The sequence below is a fragment of the Ovis aries genome, chromosome 4 (genome assembly GCF_016772045.2).
Source record: "Ovis aries strain OAR_USU_Benz2616 breed Rambouillet chromosome 4, ARS-UI_Ramb_v3.0, whole genome shotgun sequence".
NCBI lineage: Eukaryota > Metazoa > Chordata > Mammalia > Artiodactyla > Bovidae > Ovis > Ovis aries.
The window spans coordinates 11,352,926-11,375,262 of NC_056057.1; the positions used below are offsets into that span (position 1 = coordinate 11,352,926).

The following is a 22,337-nucleotide window of genomic DNA, read 5'->3' on the forward strand; positions in this document are numbered from 1 at the left end:
CCAGCCATATTTTTCACAGAACTAGAACAAATAATTTCAAGATTTGTATGGAAATACAAAAAACCTCGAATAGCCAAAGCAAGCTTGAGAAAGAAGAATGGAACTGGAGGAATCAACTTGCCTGACTTCAGGCTCTACTACAAAGACACAGTCATCAAGACAGTATGGTATTGACACAAAGACAGAAATATAGATCAATGGAATAAAATAGAAAGCCCAGAGATAAATCCACACACATATGGACACCTTATCTTTGACGAAGGAGGCAAGAATATACAATGGATCAAAGACAATCTCTTTAACAAGTGGTGCTGGGAAAACTGGTCAACCACTTGTAAAAGAATGAAACTAGATCACTTTCTAACACCACACACAAAAATAAACTCAAAATGGATTAAAGATCTAAATGTAAGACCAGAAACTATAAAACTCCTAGAGGAGAACATAGGCAAAACACTCTCCGACATAAATCACAGCAGGATCCTCTATGATCCACCTCCCAGAATTCTGGAAATAAAAGCAAAAATAAACAAATGGTATCTAATTAAAATTAAAAGCTTCTGCACAACAAAGGAAAATATAATCAAGGTGAAAAGACAGCCTTCTGAATGGGAGAAAATAATAGCGAATGAAGCAACTGACAAACAACTAATCTCAAAAATATACAAGCAACTTACGCAGCTCAATTCCAGAAAAATAAACGACCCAATCAAAAAATGGGCCAAAGAACTAAATAGACATTTCTCCAAAGTAGACATACGGATGGCTAACAAACACATGAAAAGATGCTCAACATCATTCATTATCAGAGAAATGCAAATCCAAACCACAATGAGGTACCATTTCACACCAGTCAGAATGTCTGCAATCCAAAAGTCTGCAAGCAATAAATGTTGGAGAGGGTGTGGAAAAAAGGGAACCCTCCTACACTGTTGGTGGGAATGCAAACTAGTACAGTGTGGAGATTCCTTAAAAAATTGCAAATAGAACTGCTTTATGACCCAGCAATCCCACTGCTGGGCATACACACCGAGGAAACCAGAATTGAAAGAGATATGTGTACCCCAATGTTCATCGCAGCACTGTTTATAATAGCCAGGACATGAAAACAACCTAGATGTCCATCAGCAGATGAATGGATAAGAAAGCTGTGGTACATATACACAACGGAGTATTACTCAGCCATTAAAAATAATACATTTGAATCAGTTCTAATGAGATGAATGAAACTGGAGCCGATTATACAGAGTGAAGAAAGCTAGAAAGAAAAACACCAATACAGTGTACTAACACATATATATGGAATTTAGGAAGATGGCAATGACGACCCTGTATGCAAGACAGCAAAAGAGACACAGATATGTAGAGTGGACTTTTGGACTCTTTGGGAGAGGGAGAGGGTGGGATGATTTGGGAGAATGGCATTGAAACATGTATACTATCATATAAGAAACGAATCGCCAGTCTATGTCCGATGCAGGATACAGGATGCTTGGGGCTGGTGCACGGGGATGACCCAGAGAGATGTTATGGGAAGGGAGGTGGGAGGGGGTTCACGTTTGGGAACGTATGTACACCCATGGTGGATTCATGTCAATGTATGGCAAAACCAATACAGTATTGCAAAGTAAAATAAAGTAAAAATAAAAATAAAAATAAAAAAACAAAACAAAACAAAATCTTACATAATCCTCCCCATTCCACTAGAGATAGGGTTTAGTCTTACACTGGGACAGTGTTGATAAGGAGATGAGGAAACCGACACATAGAGTAATAATGGCAGAACCAAAGCTTTAACACAGGCAGTTTGAATTGACAGCTTAGACTCATAACACTGTGCTAAAGGCTATACTCTCCAAAGGACACAGCACTTATTGGAGTCTGTGTCAAAACAAAATATGATCAGGTTTTCGTCAGTGGACAAAGAATGCTCCAACACAATTTTCTGCTGTCTCTTATTACACTGAGTGATTGTTTCTTTGAATTAATTTGTAGTTGATGATATCTGGATGGTTTAATATCTTGTTTTTCATTTTGTACCTTTTCTATGTGAATGTAAATCATTTAGACCAAATAATAAGGAACATTCTAAATAATGTAAGGACGTCTCTCTATAGCTCTAGATTTGATATCGTCTGCTCCCATTTTCTTTCACAGTGTTCAGGTAACTTGAATGCTTAGGTCTGTGCTCCCTGGAGCTGAATGGAAGTTTACATTTATGTCAGAATAAATTTAGTCAAGAATTTATTCAGTCAAGAATATGACTACATGTACTAACAGATAATGCCAAATCTAAATTTTTCACTCTAATTCAATGCTAGTCGTGCAGATAGTCACAGTTTATACTTTGTAAGTCCAGTTCTCTGTGTTTTAAGGCAGACAATATTTTCACACTGTTATCTGAATATAAGGCTATGTAAAACTACTATAAAATATAGCTAAAAGTTTAGCTATAAAAACAATGTCATTGTTAAACACAATATAACTAGTGATTGCTATAAATCTTATATAATTTGTTTGATGAGTGGTGTTTTGGTATTTTTTTTGGTGAAAAACTATAACTTCCTTCTCCCTTTATGCTCTTTAATACATTGATAATTTCTCCTCTTTATGCATGAAGGGACTGGTTCATCTTTGAGACACTGAATTCTGCTCTAGGTTGGACTAGCAGATAATCCTCTTTGGGTTCCCCTTCACTAATGCTGAATTATATAATATATGAAGTTTTTTCTATTTCTATGTGAACAATACTTTTTTGGAAAAAATGCTTTTAAGTTGCTCTTAGACGTGTTTAATTACTGAATGTAGCTCAAAATTGGTGACTTTTTTCTCTGTATGATAGGTTAATAAAATACATCCTACCTCCCTTCTTTCCTTTCCTATATATATTCTTTTTATAATTGTATGACATTTGTGATCTATTTTGAAAACATGCTCTCTAAACAAACATTTCTTGATTTACTCTATGTTTGTGTATTTATTTATAAAATATTCTGTAGTCTTCTAAAAAATTTGGAGCTTTGCTTAAAAAATAATTTTCCTCATTGTTTACCAAGTGATGCCTGGTGTTCAAAGCTCCCTGCAATCTGACTCTGCTTTTCAAAGCTCTGCTTATGCCACTTAGCTTTTATGAAAGACCTGCATTAATACCTGTTTTAGCTGACTGAGTGGAGAAGGCAATGGCAACCCAGTACTCTTGCCTGGAAAATCCCATGGATGGAGGAGCCTGGTAGGCTGCAGTCTATGGGGACACGACTGGACACGACTGAGCAACTTCACTTTCCCTTTTCACTTTCACGCGTTGGAGAAGGAAATGGCAACCCACTCCTGTGTTCTTGCCTGGAGAATCCCAGGGATGGGGGAGCCTGGTGGGCTGCCGTCTACAGGGTCGCACAGAGTCGGACACGACTGAAGCAACTTAGCAGTAGCAGCAGCAGAAGCAGCAGTAGCTGACTGAGAGAAGTCTGGAGAGGACTTCTGCTTTCTCGAGAAAGAGATGAAAAATGAAAAATAGCATTCCAAGTTTGTTTTTCAGGAACTGTTTTAGAGGCAGTGGGCTCCCCAGCAGCAAAAGTGGTGCCACCAAGCTCCTTCCCAGGGAACTACACTCAGCATCTCAGTATCAAGCCTCCATAGCTTTGAACTTTGTGGGCATCTGTGTTTTATTTTGACTCAGTTTTTGCAGGTCATAAGGTAATGCTTGTTTACTTTGCACCATTTTGATTCATACGAGGTTTCAAAGGAACGTTCCATTTTCTGACAAAGGGGAGTGGGGAAGCTGTATTTATTCCTTGCTGTATCCTATACTCCAGTCAAACTGGACCATTTGCCAAATACTCTGCCCTCTGCCTAGTGTCTGTGTCTACTATCCTGAGTGCCTGAAATGTTTTTCCAGACATTTCCCCTTGCCTCCTTCAAATCCATCGTTCAAGGTCCATCTCAAATGTTACTTTCTACAACAAGCCTTTTCTCCAGCTAGAAGTACTGTTTTCCTTCTCTGAATTCCCAAAGACATATAATATTGTACTAATAATAGCAGCCAACAGTTATATACTATTTACTATGGGCCTGTCACTGTGGGGCTTTCTTAGTGACTCAGATGGTCAAGAATCTGCCTGCAATTCAGGAGACCTGAGTTTGATCCCTGGGTAGGGGAGATCCCCTGGAGAAGGGAATGGCAACCCACTCCAGTATTTTTGCCTGGAGAATTCCATGGACAGAGCCACCTGGCGGGCTACAATCTAAAGGGTAGCAAAGAGTCAGACGTGACTGAGCAACCCACACTGAGTCACTGTTCTAAGCGAGTTATGTACAGTAACAGATTTAATCTGAATAATAACAGTACCTATGAAGCAGGTACTATCATTATCACCGTTATATAGATGAGGAAACTAAGGCACAAGAGAGCTAAGGCAGTAGAAGCAGGATTTGAACCCAGGCCTTTCGTTCCAGAGTTCTGTGCCTACGCTATGCTCCTTTGTAGGCACTCCTACAGTATCTATGACGTTCTCATACATTTCATTGTCACATTACCTCACTTCTGCTAAAATACTGGATAGCTTCCAGTTTTAAGAATCAGGGTCCCATGTTCCTAGCCTGTGCAGTGTTCCCGTTCCCTCCGATTTCTGGGTGAATCTGGCCACTGGGGATTCCTGGCAGAAGATTAGAATGAGGGAGGAGAATGAGGCTGAGATATTGTTCTCCTTGTTCCTTTCCTCATTCTGGCTGTTTCTTTCCACCAGAAGCCTCTGCTTTATGGAATTTTACTTTTCAAGGTTTCCAGTAACCTCTCCTTGCTCCTGTCCTTCTGGATCTAGGTGCAGAAACAGGTATTATTGGTAACAGTCTGGGGTTTTCCTACATCCCATTCACATCTTTGTACTTAGTCCCTTTGATTATCCTAATCTGTCATTTGTTCACTGTTGAAATCCAGATACAGCCAATAAACGCATTAAAAGATTTTTAAAAAGAATCAATGGTTCTATTTTTCTTATCTTAATCTTGCTTAATGAAGCAGATCTTATTGTATACCTGTATCATACCACTGTATTACACTTCCCCGAAGTTGCTTTTCCGACCACATTTCTGGAGCTCAGTTTTATTGTTAAGCTTGATCTAGCAGAAAAAAAAAAAACCTACATATGCTGGTGCTTTTCCTCAAAGAATCAATAACACACATTCTCAAGAAAGACTATCAATTTTCTATTGAAGAAAACAGAAGACAGATGTATTGATAACACAAACAGCCTCCACTTACTGGATGCCTGCTTGATGTTAGTCACTGGCTACTTTTCAGACAGGATTTCATTTATTGTAGGGAAGTAGTTTTAACCATCTCTATTTTATAGATGAGGCCCAGAAAGGTCAAGGGATTTCTTAAGGTCACAATGTACTGACGGAACCCATTGCCTACTTAGGTCTGTCTAACTCCTAATCACTTAAACAATAGTCTTTAGGGCCTTTTTGAGCATTATAGAGATATGTTTGATGAGGGAGTAGTTATATTTACAAGGCTTAATTCTACCTTTGTGGTTCAACCAGCTGAACCCTCCACCCTCACACCACAGGGTAAGAAGTTTTTCTTTGCCATGCCTTGTTTGTTTTGTTACACTGCTATTGTGGCCGCGCACTAAGTAAGCTATGATGGTAACTAATCAGATGGCTTCCCAATGTGATAAGCCATTGGTTCAACTTGGGGAGCTTTTGCACAAACCACTCCCTCTCTCCTGCACTCAGAGGACATATGGCAATGTCTAGAGACACTTTCAGCGGTCACAAGTGGAGGGAAGAGTGCTACTGGTATGTAGCAGGTAGGGGGTAAGCAGCTGTTAGACATCCTACGATGCAAAGGACAAGTACCCACAACACAGAGTTGTCCAGTCAAAATGTCATTAGGGTGGAGGCTAAGAAAGCTCACGAGAGGCTGAAAGTAGGATGCAATGCTAGACATATTAGAGGTGGTGCTGCGGAGTAGGGGTGATGGGGGAAAGTAATACCATCAAGGGAGATCTTGCATGGGTTGATGGTGATCATACGACATGAACTGAAAAGTCTGGTGAACTTAACTTTCTACACGAGAATAAAGTCACAACGATAACAATAGCAACTACAGCGACAGAAAAAAGAACCAAAGAGAAGTGAAACCTGAAATCATTACAGATTCGCTGGGAAGCTGAATAACTTGCTGCAGAATAATTATGTCTTCTCTGTGGTCCTCTCTGTACCCTGTCTCTATAAATGGGGCTGAGAAAATGGGCAGAGAGACTAGCCGTACCCTGGGCCATATTACCCGCATATAACCTGGGAACATTCTTTCTCCCAGTGGTCAGCTCCAGAGCACATCCCTGTCCCATTTTATGATGCACAACTCTCCCTCCTTGTGGGTGAATAAATCAGTGCGTTCTGCATGGTTCTAGGTTCTTGAAATTGAGGTTTCTAGTTTTCATTGGCAATAAGGTCACAGAATGCACTGAGTCAAGAGAATATATTCAAAAGACCAGTATCTCAACTGGCTCTTCAAGAAACTGGGTTGTGCAAGTGACTATACTTCATGACAAGACAGTGCCTAGGAAGTAATGATTGCAGCTAGCACTGCATTACAATAATGGTGAAAACCAAATGACCCCTGGTATTGATGTTCTCTGTGACTACTCTGGTGAAAACTTTCCAGAAGGAAACTCAGTCGATCAGACATGTCTGACTTTTGTGACCCCAAAGACTGGGGCCCATCAGGCTCCTCGGTCCATAGAGTTTTCCAGGCAAGAATACTGGAGTGGGTTGCCATTCCCTTCTCCAGGGGTATATAAATATATATACATTTTAAAAACTTACAGTATATGGTAGGCACGATGACATCGCTTTCCATCCTACTGACAGCATTCTTCACCAGGCAACTATAATTCCCAATGTCTTCTTTGGTCACTGGAGCAATATGAAGGCTGCTGTTTTGAAGAGAGAAGGAGTTGGTGGAGCTGGTGTGGACAGGCCTCCCATTCTTCAGCCACTGGTAAACCCGCCGGCTGCCCCCTTCCACGAGGCATGTCAGGGTCATGTTTCCCACGTACTCCACAGCCCCAGAGGAAGGCTGAATCTGCACCACTGGTTTCGTGACAGGATCTGCAACATCAGAACGAAAGAAATGATCTTTGTCACCCCAGGATTATAATTAAAGTCTAGGAGATCTTTCACATGTTTTAAATCCTAGGAAAATGACTCCAAAATTTTGTACTTTTAAAATGTAGACAGCTCAGGAAGTAATTAAAGAAGAGGATTAAAAAAGTCATTCAGTTCAGTTCAGTTCAGTCGCTCAGTCGTGTCCGACTCTTTGCGACCCCATGAATCGCAGCACGCCAGGCCTCCCTGTCCATCACCATCTCCCAGAGTTCACTCAGACTCACGTCCATCGAGTCCGTGATGCCATCCAGCCATCTCATCCTCAGTCGTCCCCTTCTCCTCCTGCCCTCAATCCCTCCCAGCATCAGAGTCCCCTCCAATGAGTCAACTCTTCGTATGAGGTGTCCAAAGTACTGGAGCTTCAGCTTTAGCATCATTCCTTCCAAAGAAATCCCAGGGTTGATCTCCTTCAGAATGGACTGGTTGGATCTCCTTGCAGTCCAAGGGACTCTCAAGAGTCTTCTCCAACACCACAGTTCAAAAGCATCAATTCTTCAGCGCTCAGCCTTCTTCACAGTCCAACTCTCACATCCATACATGACCACAGGAAAAACCATAGCCTTGACTAGGCGGACCTTAGTCGGCAAAGTAATGTCTCTGCTTTTGAATATACTATCTAGGTTGATTATAACTTTTCTTCCAAGGAGTAAGCATTTTTTTAATTTCATGGCTGCAGTCACCATCTGCAGTGATTTTGGAGCCCCAAAAAATAAAGTCTGACACTGTTTCTACTGTTTCCCCATCTATTTCCCATGAAGTGATGGGACCAGATGCCATGATCTTCGTTTTCTGAATGTTGAGCCTTAAGCCAACTTTTTCACTCTCCTCTTTCACTTTCATCAAGAGGCTTTATAGCTCCTCTTCACTTTCTGCCATAAGAGTGGTGTCATCTGCATATCTGAGGTTATTGATATTTCTCCCGCATTACAAATAGAAAATGATGATATAAAAATATCATTTATATCAGAGATAACCAATTCTAGAACTTAATCTTCAAGAATTTTGTAATGAAAACGTAGTTTATAGATAATGCAGTTAGTGGTAAAGAACACCAGCTTCCTTATTTCCTGTTCATTGTGCTGCCCCCGACACCATAAAGGTTTACTCTCACGGGCAAAGTTTACATGGCTGTTCCCCTCTCTGATTTGTCCTGCTATCCCAAGAGCAATTGGTTGGGATAGATACAGTGAATGCAAATTCCTATCCACTATCTGCAAAATACAAAGCTCAGACATACTATACTTTGGGGGTATCAATTGAAAGTTTTAAAGAATCATATTTTCACCATTTACTTTTCCTCTTATGTAAGTAAGCTAATTATATGTTTTAATTGCTGTGCATTTGTATTGCAGCATTATTTCAGTCACTGTACCATGTTAGTCTCTTTAACAAACCAAAGCCTGTTATTAACTTTCCTTCTATGCAAAATAACAGGTCACACAGAGACAGTAAGATGATAAATAAGTAACAGACAACTGGTTCCAGTGTTTAGCTTTGAATTCCTATCAGACTTTTAATTGGGGTTGATGCATCTTCTCAGGTAAATTTGTTCTGACTGATGTTCACGTTCATTTTACACTGGCAAATGTGCATTAGAGCATATACAGATTCAGTCCTTCCACCCAGAGAAGACAGGAGAAAATGAAAGATAAGGAGAAAGGAGTTTGAAAAGCAAACTGCAGGAAAGCTGGGTAGCCCTGAAGAGCCCTCCAGCCTTTCTCAAGATGGAGGAAATCAAGATGGCCACTAAATTTAATCCTTTATATTTCCTGGCAAGAAGAAATGAGCTTACAGCATTATGATTTAAAAAGATTGTTTGGTATATATTATTTATTATGCTTTTGTTTCAAAAATGCCTTTGCATGGAAACCTATGTGATATGGGAAAAGTCAAATAGGTAATGTCTAAAGTCTTGTACGGGGAGAACCAATCATTAGAAAAGACATTGGTACTGTGATCACGCACTTGGATTTAACAGTGTCACTCAAACGTGGAAGTTTCCCAAGAAGATTTTTTTACACAGGTCCTGTGCATGTGTGCTAAGTCACTTCAGTCGTGCCCAAATATTTGTGATCCCATGGACTGTAGCCTGCCAGGCTCCTTTGTCCATGGGATTCTCCAGACAAGAATACTGGAGTGGGTTGCCATTTCCTTCTCCAACACAGGTCCTAAACCCCTACTAAGACCTTTTGGTTGCAGGGGAAAGGGGCAAGATAAGAGTAGGTTAATAAGAGGTATAAACTAGCACTGTAAAATAAGCAAGCTACAAGGATATATTGCACAGCACAGGGAATATAGCCACTATTTTATAGTAACTATAAATAGTATAATCTATAAAAATTTTGAATTATTATATTGTATACCATGAAACTAATATAACATTGTAAATCAACCACTGGTGTGGCTCAGTGGTAAAGAACCTGCCTGCAATGCAGGACATGTGGGTTCAATCCCTGGGTTGGGATGATCCCTTGGAGAAGGAAATGGTAACCCACTCCAGTATTCTTGCCTGGAGAATTCTATGGACTGACGAGTCTGGCAGGCTACAGTCCATGAGGTTGCAAAAGAGTAGGACATAACTTAGTGACTACAAAAACAAATAAGAGGTACAAACAAATATGTATAAAACAAGTCAACTACAAGGATATCATACAGCACAGCGAATATAGTCAATATTTTACAATAACTATAAGCAGAGTATAATCTATAAAAATTCTGAATTATTATATTGTATACCTGAAACTAATATAATACTGTAAATCAAATTTACCTGAAATTTTTTTTCTGTAAAGAACTTCTGGCTCCGTTTTCCTCAACAAATCCAATTGTACTATACATTAACAAGGAATGGATGTTCTATTAAAAGCTTGGGGGGAAGAGATAGGATACTACCCAGGAGAATTTTATGAAACTGTAAAAAATGTCCTCCTTTTCTTTCCCAAAGTTCCTCTCTAGGCATCTGCTGCCACATCCTGTGTCTTTGTTCCCCTGAAATGTCTCCAGTTTCCACTCATTTACTGGGCACATATTTACTGAGTGCCTACGAACAGCCAGCATCAGGGTTTAGGCAGTGGGGACAAAACAGCAAACAATATAAAGCCTACTCCCATGGATCTTGTATTCTAGACCAGGAAGAGCAACAATAAAAGAAACATAAATATGTACTATGTCCAGTGTCATGAAAAGAATAAAGTGAAACTCAAGGTAAACAGTAACTCTCTTTCTCACTCTCTCTCTCAGTTTGGGGGAATGAGGTTATACTTTACATAAGGTGGTCACGGAAGCCTTCACAGGTAAAGTGACACTCTGGCTGAGACCGCAAAGACACAGGGGAGGGAATCAGGCCAGTATGCAAGAGAAGAGCAATCTGTGTAGAGTGAGCAGCCAAGCGTAGAGACAGTGAGGTATGAGAGGGTTTGGCTTGTTCCAGGAATAAGAAGGAGGCCAGAGTGGTGAGGGAGAAGGGTTCAGAGGGGGACTGGGTATGTAGGGGGATCACACGGGCCTTGAGGGACGCTGTTGGCACTTTGGCTTTGATTGTGAGACAGGAAGCCAGAGGAGGATTCTGAGCTGCAGGAGGCAGGGGTGGAAGCAGGGAGAGTGGGCACAGGCTGTTTGGAGAGTCCAGGCCAGAGCTGATGGGGGGCTTGAGTAGGGCAGCTGTGGGTGCAGCAAGGACTCACCTCTGTCCATATTCTGAAGGCAAAGCTGAGAGGGCTAATTTGTGGACTGGATGAAGATGTGAGAGAAAGACAGAATCAAGGGTGATGGCAGAGTGCAACTGATGGAATGAAGTCTGCATTTGCCAAAACAGGAATATTATTAAACAGACAGGTTTAGGGGGAAAAACCAAAAGTTGTGCTTTGAGCATAGTATAGTATCTTTAAGGTACACTGCTTACATAACTCACTAAGGAAAATAAATGTCTGAAAGTTAGCTGAACCCCACTCTCCCTTCGAGGACATTCCCAGCACCTTCTACTGCTCCTCAACTGTGGTTATTGAGCAAGTCTCATCCTCTCCCAGTGTACCAAAAATTAAAACACACACACACACACACACACACACACACACACACACACACAAATCTTTATGTGACAAAAAAAATAGGGCTCTTCCCAGGGTGCATTCTGCTAATGAAAAATAAAATTTTCTCCATCTCATCACATCAGCAACTTTATACTTGATAGTTTCCAGGCAAACAAATAATAACTCCTACTTACTGCTTGATTACCTTTAGCTGGGCACTGTGCATATCCTTTCTATGAATGTTCTTATTTCATCCCCAGAAAGCCTCATGAGGTGCATAGTGCCATTCATGCCATGAGACACTGAGGCTTTGAGGGTTAATGTGCCCAAAGTTGCAGACCAGACCTAAAGCCCTGGTAGCCTAGTCTCCTAAGCCACTGCTCACTGCCGTGCTACTCGGCTGCCCACGTCGCTCACAGCGGACTTACCATCTACCGTGACTTGAATCTTCTGACTAGCTGACAGAGTTCCGTTTCCCTGGATGTTGACCTTCACAATGTAGTTGCCTTCGTCGGTGAACTGCAGTGGGTTGATGAGCAGGGAGGCGTTGGGTGGCATCATGGTGAATTTGTGCTGGTATTCCAAGTCGGGAACCACAGACTTGTTCACGGAGCCCAGCAAGTACTTGGGCATCGTATGGGGTCTCTCAAAAAGCCATATGACCTGGATGTCTGATGCTGGAGTGTGGAATCCATAGTGCACGGGGAGATAGAGAGCCTGGCCCCTGATGCCATGGACGGTGTGTGATGGCACTGCCACCTTCAGCCCCGAGCAAGCACCTGCTGTGAAGGAAAGGAAAGCTGTAAAGACGCTGAGCCACATTTCATAACCAAAAGGCACAAAACAGAGAGAACCTGATCAGGCGATAGTCCTTTACAAAGAAGAGAGGCTTCTAGGTACTGACTATTCTGGTACTGGTTACCTGTAGAGGTAAATATTTGTCTCTGAAATGAGCATTTTAAAAACTCCACCCAAAGACTGTGTAGATTGCTTGATCTTTTTAAATGCATGATGAAAAGGAAAAGCAGAAGTTATTATCTCTGACTGTTAAAGAATAATGGGAAAAGGAGAACTGGGATAGATGATTAGTTCTGAAGTCCAATGAAACCTTTAACAAAATTGAAATTGTGACTGTATTAATGTCTGAGTCATATCATATCCTAATCAAGCTATGTGATTGAGGGGTTACTTCCTTTTGAGAATCTTCCTTCACAGTCTTCTGACATGACTTGGTAGTCCCCAATTGGAAGTTTTTTCCTTTAGCCAAAGCCTTGCCAAATGCAAATATTCTAAGGACAATGATAGCAAACCATTACCAGTTGTGATTGAATATTACTGCTTAGAAGGAGGAATCTGGTTTGTGTGTTTGAGCAACAGTAAGAGAAGGCAATGGCACCCCACTCCAGTACTCTTGCCTGAAAAATCCCATGGACGGAGGAGCCTGGTAGGCTGCAGTCCATGGGGTCGCTAGGAGTCGGATGTGACTGAGCGACTTCATTTTCACTTTTCACTTTTCACTTTCATGCACTGGAGAAGGAAATGGCAACCCACTCCAGTGTTCTTGCCTGGAGAATCCCAGGGATGGGGGAGCCTGGTTGACTGCTGTCTATGGGGTCGCACAGAGTTGGACACGACTGAAGCGACTTAGCAACAGCAGCAGCAGCAGCAGCAGCAGCAGCAGCAGCAAAAGACAGGAACAAATGGAGCAGAGTGGAGCCCGAGGAGCCTAGTGAGACAGGAGACCAGCAAGACGGCTGAGCCAGAACAGGAAGTACCTTAGGGTCACGGCAAACACTTAGGCAATTTTACTGTGAGTGAGACAGGAACACAACCAGAGTTTTGTGAGCAGGAGGGGTAGGGGTTTTCTTATTATTATTATTTTTAAGGTATACCCTAGCTGCTGTGAGAACAGACTAAAACAGGGGAAAGAGCAGGAGAAGGGAGCCCACTTAGAAGGTGCCTGCAATAAAGTAGGCAAGAGATGGTTGCGCTGTAGATAAGGGCAGTAGTATAAGATACTGTGAGAAAAGACTGGGGGTGCTAAGAGTATTTGATGGCACGTTGGGAGTGGGATAAACAGAGACGAGTCAAGAGTGATTCTAAGGTTGATGACTTGATCAACTGGAAGAATAGAGCTGTCATTTATTAATGAGCAGCTAATCAATTAATCATGGGGAGACATTTTTGGAAGACATTTTGTCCTATGGACAGAAGGGCCTGCCGGGCTACAGTCCATAGGGCTGCAGAGTCACAACTGAAGCGGCTTATCACGCATGGAGAGACATCTCACAATTTCAATTCCGTCTTATACAAAGTTTTTATCTTCTTTCATTGCTTTTCCCTTTTTATCTCTACTAGTAAGGGGATCTTTAAGATTTATCTGATTCCTATTATGAAAAGCCATCAATATTAGGAAGGGAATGGTAGAAAGATCTGTTTGTACAATGATTTTCTTTGGAGAAACTGAAAGATGCTGGTCTGATCCTGTGAGGAATAAAAATCCACAAAACAGGAAATTTTCTTCTTTCCTTCCCAGGGTGAAGGTCAGAGCAAAGATTTCCATGGTTTTAGTGTTTGGGTAGCTGTTAGTGAAGAGTGAGACCCTGGGGCCAGCAGGGAAGTCAGAGCAAAGAACTGAAGAGAAAAAGGAACAGAGGAAGAGTGGAGGAGGTTACAGGGAGAAGATACACAGTCGAAACCAACTATATGGACCGAAAATTAGGTGACTGTCTGGGAAAAATAAATATGTGTCTTACAGTCTCCTCTGTGTATATTTGTGATTGACTTGTAATTTTTTTTTTCTGACAATGGGTTGTATCTGCACATTTCATTTTAATGATTTGGTCCATTACAAAGGAGTTACAAAGGTATGAGCATTTACTTCTATTTTCTTTTCTGACAAGTACGAGACTGCTAAATTTGTAGTTGTTCTTAATTTGAATCATTAGAAAAAGAAGGAACTGGTTGCTGAGAGCTATAAAGAGGAGACATAGTGGACTGCAGGAAAGGAAATCATAACAGAGATAAATGAAGTTGAGAGAGTAAATCTAGGACTTAACACTAGTGATGCCTGAGATGTGTGAAGCAGCGATAGTGAGAAGGGACTGAAGCTCTTGAAGCCATAGATATAGAAAGACATTGGGCATCTGGGTGGGGGTCCTGCACAGGAAATTATTCCTCTTAGTACCTGTGATATCTGCACCAAACAGCATGTTTTTTCATGACTTTCATTGTAGTTGGCAATAGGAAGTGCCTGACAAGTTCCTGGCAAGCAATAAATAAAAACTAGTTTACCCATTATTACTAACTTAAGATACGCAAAATGTAATTTTCACTGTATTTATTGTGTTGCTGTTTCCTTATTATTATTTTTTACTTCAGTGAATACAAAAATATTCCTGTGGGTTTCACAGTTTATTCTTGATCTTGGACTTCCCTGTTCACACAGTCTTAAATTAATTTCTTGTAAATTGCCTAGAAACAACAGCTTTTAAGAACCTATTCTCTAAGCTTTCAGAGAGATTTCTGAATCTGCTACTTTAATAAAGTTAAAAGTCCACTGAAATTTGAGGTGTTGAATACATACTTGGGATAAAATGGTGATTAGTTAGATGACTTACCTTAGATAAGTCATTTTAATTCCGTGACTCAGTTTTCTTTTGTGTGAAGAGGGTTATATTAGATGAGGTCCAAGGCCTCTCTCTGCTCTTTATGTTCTCAGCATCCTAAGGTGCCTCTCTCATGGTAGCAGCTACCCTACATTTGAAGGGGAAGGGCCCATATTTAAGTAAGAAAGGGCCCAAAGAATTCAGAAGTATTAAAGCTCAGATTTAAGTCTACTTAGTAAGTTGTCAATCCCTTTGTTTAGTCACTAAGTCATGTCAGACTCTGTGACTCCACGCACTGTTCCTGCCACACTCCTCTGTCCATGGGGTTTCCCAGGCAAGAATACTAGAGTGATTTGCCATTTCCTCCTCCATGGGACGTTCCTGCCCCAGGGATTGAACCTGCAACTCTTGCATTGGCAGGTGGGTTCTTTAGCATTGAGTCACCAAGGATATCTTTTAATACAGTGGCAGTTCTGTGTTTTTTTTTGCCAAGAAATCAAGGGGGATGGTGGGAATCCACCTCATTGCCTTGTGAACACATTGGAAAAAGCGGCATGGCTGCTGATAAAAAGCTTGCCTCTGACAGTGAGCAGTTTGGTCACTGATTTATTGGTCTATTTAAAACATTTTACACCTCAACTTAGAAACTGCTGGTAGACTGAGCTGTAGCTAGAGATGGCCTGAGTGCAATCCCGGCCAATCTGTTCTTGGCATTTGGGGAAGTCATTGCAGAAGTCCTTGTTTACTTTTTACATTTTTTTTTTTTCCTGAAAAGAGGAAGAACCTTTTTTAATCAACTTTTTTGTGTGGCTTGGGTTGAAAAAAGATTAACTGAGATTGTAATGTTCTGAAAATGACTGGGAAACACTTTATTACCAAGGAGTGAGAGCATGACTGGAACAGAAACGTAGGTGGATCTTGACTCAGGAAGCTGAATCTTAAGCGGACCGGAAAGTCTATGACTAAAGTTACAGAAATAAATTTTTATTTATTAAAATACTGAATATGACACAAACATTGCAGCCTAGTAGAAAATGTTAGATGGCACGTACAGTAATCATTAAGAGGAGTGAACTGGTTCTTTGGTCTATTTTGGAAATAACAGACATCATGTAATAGTATCTTAAATAACATATTACCATCAATAATATCTCTGAATATATTCAATGCTTATCATACCAAATGATGTAAAATCATGTCATTTAACTTTTTTCATGATATGAAATCATGAGTGCTTTTTCAAGTATATGTATGACAGTGAGAGAGAATGTAGTTGTCACAATTGCTGTTTGCTTAGATTGCCTACACCATTTTCATCAGATAAATTATAGGTAGAAAGTTATAAGAATCCCATGGACGGGGGAGCCTGGTGGGCTGCAGTCCATGGGGTCGCTGAGAGTCGGACACGACTGAGCGACTTCACTTTCACTTTTCACTTTCATGCATTGGAGAAGGAAATGGCAGCCCACTCCAGTGTTCTTGCCTGGAGAATCCCAGGGATGGGGGAGCCAGGTAGGCTGCCATCTATGGGGTCGCACAGAGTCGGACACAACTGAAGCAGCAGCAGCAGCAGCAGCAGCAGCAGCAGAAAGTTATGAGTATCAGTGAGGGATGAAATTTTCTTTATACATTTTTTATATCATCCACTAAAATCTTTTTAATTTGCAGGAAATACATGAGCCGACTGACATGATGTAATCCTTACTTGTAGTGAACGTTGCAGAATACACAGATAATTGTATGCTTCTGCTCCAGTTTAGGAGCACGTACTCTTTAGCCATTGCTGAACTTCCCCCTCTAGATGTGATGAGCTTATGCTGTCCAAACAGTAGTTTACTGACTTAAAAAAATCAGCTTCATCTTCAGAAGTTTTCAAGGGTTTTTTTCTCATTGTATAAGGAAACATAAATGACTGAACTATAAATTTTAGAAAGTCAACCTCTGTAAGAACAAGTAAACTTTTTGAAAATAAACGATATGAAAATTGATGAACTTTTAATTTGATATTCCAAATATTTGTACTTAAATGAACGTTCAATTTTATTACTAGGTTAATACTTTGAGTACAAGAAAAGAAAACTCTTAATTTTTTATATTTGAGGCACCATACTGCTTTGAAGAACATTGATAATATCATTAATAACCTGACATACAAAATTATAGCGAAACTCTCCCCTTCAGAGATTCCCTTAAACTATAAAACAAACGTATGATAAAGGAACGTCCAGTGCTAAAGAACACGACCTCATATTGTAAAATTATCTATAGTCCAGCAACAAGACTCCCTAGACCAGTTTCACTGTATTGAATATAAACATCAGACTCCACAAAGTGACCTCTACTGTAGCTCAAAATAGTTGGCATTTACTTCCCCATTGCCAAGTCTGATATTAGCAAGCACAACACAGCTATTGTTGACTGTAAATAAACTCTTGTATCTTTAGAGCAAATAGAAATTATGATGATGTTCTTTGAATAGACTTTACAAACTACATTTGAGGGTTCAAATAGCTATGATTTTTAAAAAAGAAAAAACAAACTGATACTCAGTATTTCAAAATACAAAAAAATTTCCAAATTACCCAAGGTCTTTACAACTCACTACCAATGGAGAAGAGTAAATTTGTGAAAGTCTTAAGGGATAATAACTGATTTAGCTACTTATGGACATGCTATCTATTTCTCAAAATTATGTTTAATTTTAGTTTGGTAGAATCCTTCAAATGAATTGGCTCTCAGTGCTTCCCAAAGCCAGTTGCAAAAAATTACTTAGGAAATGACAGCAGTCCTGTTGTAAAAAATTAAGCATGGCACTGCCACAAAGGATACTTTTGAAGCCCAGAAACATGCACAAAGATAAAAAGTCAGTTATGGTAATTGCTCAATTTTCCTAAAAATTTCTAAACATCTCTATAGGCTAGAATTTGACAACATAATGGAAAAACAATCACAATTATGGGAAACTCAAACATTTAAAAAATTAACAAACTGTACATTTCAAATATGTGGAATATGAACAACATTAGGTATAAATGTAAATAATCACACGTACTATGAAAACTAAGCCATAAAATACCAGTAAGGGCAAGCTCTAAATACCGAAGAAGGTTAAAAACTTAAGTGGTTATTTAGCTAATTTGTTCTTAAATTTTAAGGGATAAAAGGTTTTTTGAATTCATATCTGTTGGATATAAACAAAATAAGAAACTGACCTGTTCTTTTAACTTGACTTTTAAAGCTGATACAGGAAGAATGGAAAAAATGTCTGGGGAAATTATGACATAGAAACAGTGGACTCCTCTAAATTCTAAGGATAAAGAGGAGAATGAGGGAGAAACAAAGTAGAGGGGAAAAATTAATTGAATTAACTATTGGGCAAAGAGAAAGACTAAAGCTATTTTGGAGAAATAATACTTTTAAACACATTTCTCCCTATTGAGCATATGTATTTTTTTTATCAGTTTGGAATCTTTTTTCCCACATTTCATAAATTAGGTAAGAAACAGGTAAAGCTAACAGTTTGCCACAATATCTTTAAATAAAACAGTCACAAACTATGTTCATAAATTGTTCTAAGTTTCACAGTAAGTGGTAACAAATTCATGACCTGTAAGAATATTTGCCAAAGTAGAATGCATTAAAGAGTATTGGACCTATATACGAACTCTATAAAAAGAAGAACCACATTAAGTTTTTAGAATGTTTTAATTTTCTTAATGAGTGCTATTGACAATAATTGTTGTCTTCAGAAAACAATAACCATTGATTGATTGAACTTCCTTTCTCCTAAATGATCCTGTTTCTTTGCTGGAACAAACTGTGTTACTGTTAAAAGGTTCTGTGCTGTCCTTCAATTATCTGAGTGAATCTACAGCCAAGAGCAAATATTTACCTTATGGTCACAATTTTTTTAAAAAAGTACTTAAAATGCACTTCATGCAGTGCCTTACCTAAGAGAAGGAGGTATATTTTGCACCGAAGGACCCCAACCCTGCTGCTGAAGGGTTCCATGAATGCATCCTGTTCCATGCACACAGTGCCCTGTTCCTGGTGGCAACTTGGTTCATGGACCGGCAGCTGCTGGTTTATTTGCCAGGGAAATTAGCAGTGAGGTAACAGACCCCAGCCTGCCTCTTGCTTCTGCGATTTGAATACAGAATGAATGTGTATACAAAGGACACAGGTACTGGGAACACCTGTTTTAGGCTCTGCAAGAAGACAGGCTTGTGACTTTCAGAGCCACTTCTTAGCAATTATCAGTAATCCTCAGCATGTTTCATGAATTATTCTTAGTCGTTAATTATCACATGAAGGAAAACATCCTTTCGGGTGACTCTAATAAAAACCAATATGCTTTAATAATCAAAAGCATATTGTGAAATTTTCTGAAAAAACAGAAGCTAGTATCCTATCATGGAAAAACGATGCCGCTATTTTGAAATTAAATTTTTTCTATGAAAATCACAGTATTTCATATATCTGCTAAAATAGTTATAAATCACCGTGAAGGAACATGTAAAAGTTATACATATCTTTAAATACGTATTTTTCTTGTATATTTCCTGTTAGAAATGTCCACCATGGGTTTATTGAGTCTAGGGATTCATGTTATTTTTAAAAGCAAACCACAGGTGTGTTTCCGAGTAACACTGAATCATGCACTGCACATAATTATAACAGATAATATCTGAGGCCACATTTTCACAGCTGAAGCAGAGTAAGTGAACCAACAGCTCAGAGACCATCTTGCCTCTACAGTGGTGTCTGGGCTACGGATTTTCTGCCTGGCCTTTCACTGCCAGGCAGTGCACTTCCGCTTAATTTACCTAGCTATAAGTTAACCCCTATTTCACTTCATGTCATCTACTACAAGAAGGTTCCAGTCCAAGCCTCTACTATATATAACAAAAATCTGCATCAAATCATGCAAAATTCCTTGCATAAATAATTACTGAAGAAGTTTGATGATAAAATAGGCAAAGAAAGAATATTCCTCAATTGTAATTAAAGGTAAAAAAAAAAGTGATGATAGTTATTTTGGAATTTAAGTTTGGAAACATATTTTGGATTAAGGCTAACAGACCTGTTGTGTGTTCATGCTTTAGTCGCGCAGTCGTGTCTAACTCTGCAACACCACGGTCTATAGCCTGCCAGGCTCCTCTGTCCATGGGATTCTCCAGGCCAGAATACTGGAGTGGGTTGCCGTTTTCTCTTACAGGGGATCTTCTTGACCCAGAATATCAAACTCTAGAGTCTCCCCGCATTGCAGTCAGATTTTTCACAATCTGAGCCACCAGGACCCAGTTCGGACCTGCTCTTACTAGCAAAGTGACAGTTGGAAAACCTGACCCCTCTTCAGAGGTCACTTAATAATCTCTCCAAGTTTCAGAAAGAAAAAAAAAGGGTAAGAACTTCCCCCAGGTAGTTGTTACACCACAACTCTCTCTGTGCTCTTTCTCAATCTTGCTTGTGCCATCTAGAGATTGCAGCACTTATCTCACTAGCCTCAGCTGATTTTGCTGCGTGTTTATTTTCCCTCTGAGTCCTAGAACACAAAGACTGGTCTGATTCATTTATGGATCTAGCATAGTGATTAACTAGCATTTTTCTTAAGTTGTTCCCCCAGAAACAAACCCCAAAGTTCCTTAGTCCGTGTCTTCTGATTCCCACTTGATGCTTGAGAAATGCCTACAAATATTAATATTGGATTTTACAAAACACAGTTTGGAAAGTAATATTGAAATTCTACAGATAGCGGATAGACTCCCCCTCACATCTTTTAAATCAATATCCATCTCGAATTGTGTTTTATTAAATAGTGTTTTTCAAACCCAGCGCTGGTTCATGATGAACTTTTTTGGGTCCTAACCAAAGTGAGAGAAATAGAGATGAAGCAGTGAGTTTTTCCTAATGTTAAATTTACTCAATTTAAAGGACTGATTTTTAGTCTGCAATTTTTGGGTTTCTTTTGTTATATTAAAATACCATTTATTTTATGATACAGTGATAAGAGATGTTACATAAATAAATAAAATGTCAAAATGAATTAGATGATCTTTTCATGTCAAGACACATATTAAAGGGCTTCCCAGGTGGCACAAGCAGTAAAGAACCTGCCTGCCAGTGCAGGAGACTTAAGAGACATGGGTTCTGTCCCTGGGCTGGGAAGGCCCCACGGAGGAGGGCATGGCAACCCACTCCAGTATTCCTGCCTGAAGAATTTCAAGGACAGAGGAGCCTGGCGGGTTATAGTCCAGAGGGTCATGCAGAAATGACTTAGCATGCAAGCACATATTCAAAAATGACAGTGAGAGGCTCATCTTGGTAAAGTGCTGAGACAAAAATCATGCCAATGCGCCCTCTAGTGGCAGGTAGTACGAATAAAAATCTTAACCTGCTAGAGTAACTTCAGAACTCAGGATGTTTACACAGGAAGCCACACAAGATAACGTTAAAATATAACTTCAATTGTTTTCAGTTTGTAAGCGCTATTACAGATGGTTTAAAGTGTTTTATCATTATAAGAAACTTCCTATCATCTACATCTCACATCTCACCTGTAACCCACAGAGGAGCTCTGTTCAGGAGCCTATGGATTTCAAACATCCACACTCATTATTTACTAGTAGCATAGGAATGCTTTGGAATGGTAGGAAGAATTGGGAAGGAGAGGTGGTGACGCGCCAATGCCAAGGCCAACAGAGAACAGTGGCTTACCAGATGCTCAATGGTAAAGAATCTGCCTGCCAGTGCAAAAGAAGCAAGAGATAGAGGTTTGATCCCGGGGTCGGGGAAGATCGCCTGAAGGGAATTGCATCCCACTCTAGTATTCTTGCCTGGAGAATCTCATGGGCAGAGGAGCTTGGCGGGCTATAGTCCATGGGATTGTAAGAGTGGGACATGACTGAGCATGCACGCATGCAAGAACTGAGGAAAGCAAGCCCTGTCTTCTGTTCTAATTCGATAGATCTCAGGAAAGATCAGAGTTTACAGGGAAGAGGTGGCTGCTAGAGAAGGCTGTCACAGTCACCCATACCTGTGCTAACTCCTATAGAGTCAGGTCTATAGTACTGCCTCCCAGAAACCCTGATCAATTCATAAGGCTACTAAATGATTATCAGCAACGTCTTCCTCCCAGGGTCCCTCTCCAGGTCACTGCTTTACCTTCAGCAAGTGTCCTGTTTTTCTACTACTGCTTGCTCAGGAAACGTCTTTACATTTTGCTGGGGAGGCCACATCTTTCTGCTGCTTTGATATTTATAGGATGACTAGAAATTCATCCTGGCCCTAATCAAACCAGGATCTCCACTTTTAATTTAAGCTTCAGAGGCTCCTTCTATTTGGGCCATCAGAAATATGCCCTTACGGTGTGTGTGTGTGTGTCTCGCTCAGTCATGTCTGACTCTTTGTGAACCTGTGGACTGTAGCCCACCAGGCTCCTCTGTCTATGGAGATTCTCCAGGCAAGAATACTGGAGTCGGTTGCCATTCCTTTCTCTAGGGATCTTCCCAACCCAGGGATCCCAGGT

General features: G+C 40.1%; 1 protein-coding gene across 5 annotated transcripts in view; it reads right to left on the bottom strand.

Annotated features, from left to right (window-relative positions):
- HEPACAM2 (HEPACAM family member 2) overlaps window positions 1-18,896 on the bottom strand; it is a 55,922-nt gene extending 37,026 nt beyond the window's left edge. For 3 of the 5 annotated variants that reach the window (XM_027968449.3, XM_027968450.3, XM_060414460.1), the window contains exons 1-3: window positions 18,760-18,896; window positions 11,630-11,983; window positions 6,832-7,116 (exon numbers count right to left, since the gene is read on the bottom strand). In XM_027968449.3, coding sequence (XP_027824250.2) covers window positions 6,832-7,116; window positions 11,630-11,983; window positions 18,760-18,838 — 718 coding nt within the window. In that variant the 5' untranslated portion in view covers window positions 18,839-18,896. The remainder of the gene's footprint in view (window positions 1-6,831; window positions 7,117-11,629; window positions 11,984-18,759) is intronic. The other 2 variants (XM_042248380.2, XM_042248381.2) reach the window with 1 other exon arrangement.
- Between the last annotated feature and the right edge of the window lie 3,441 nt (window positions 18,897-22,337).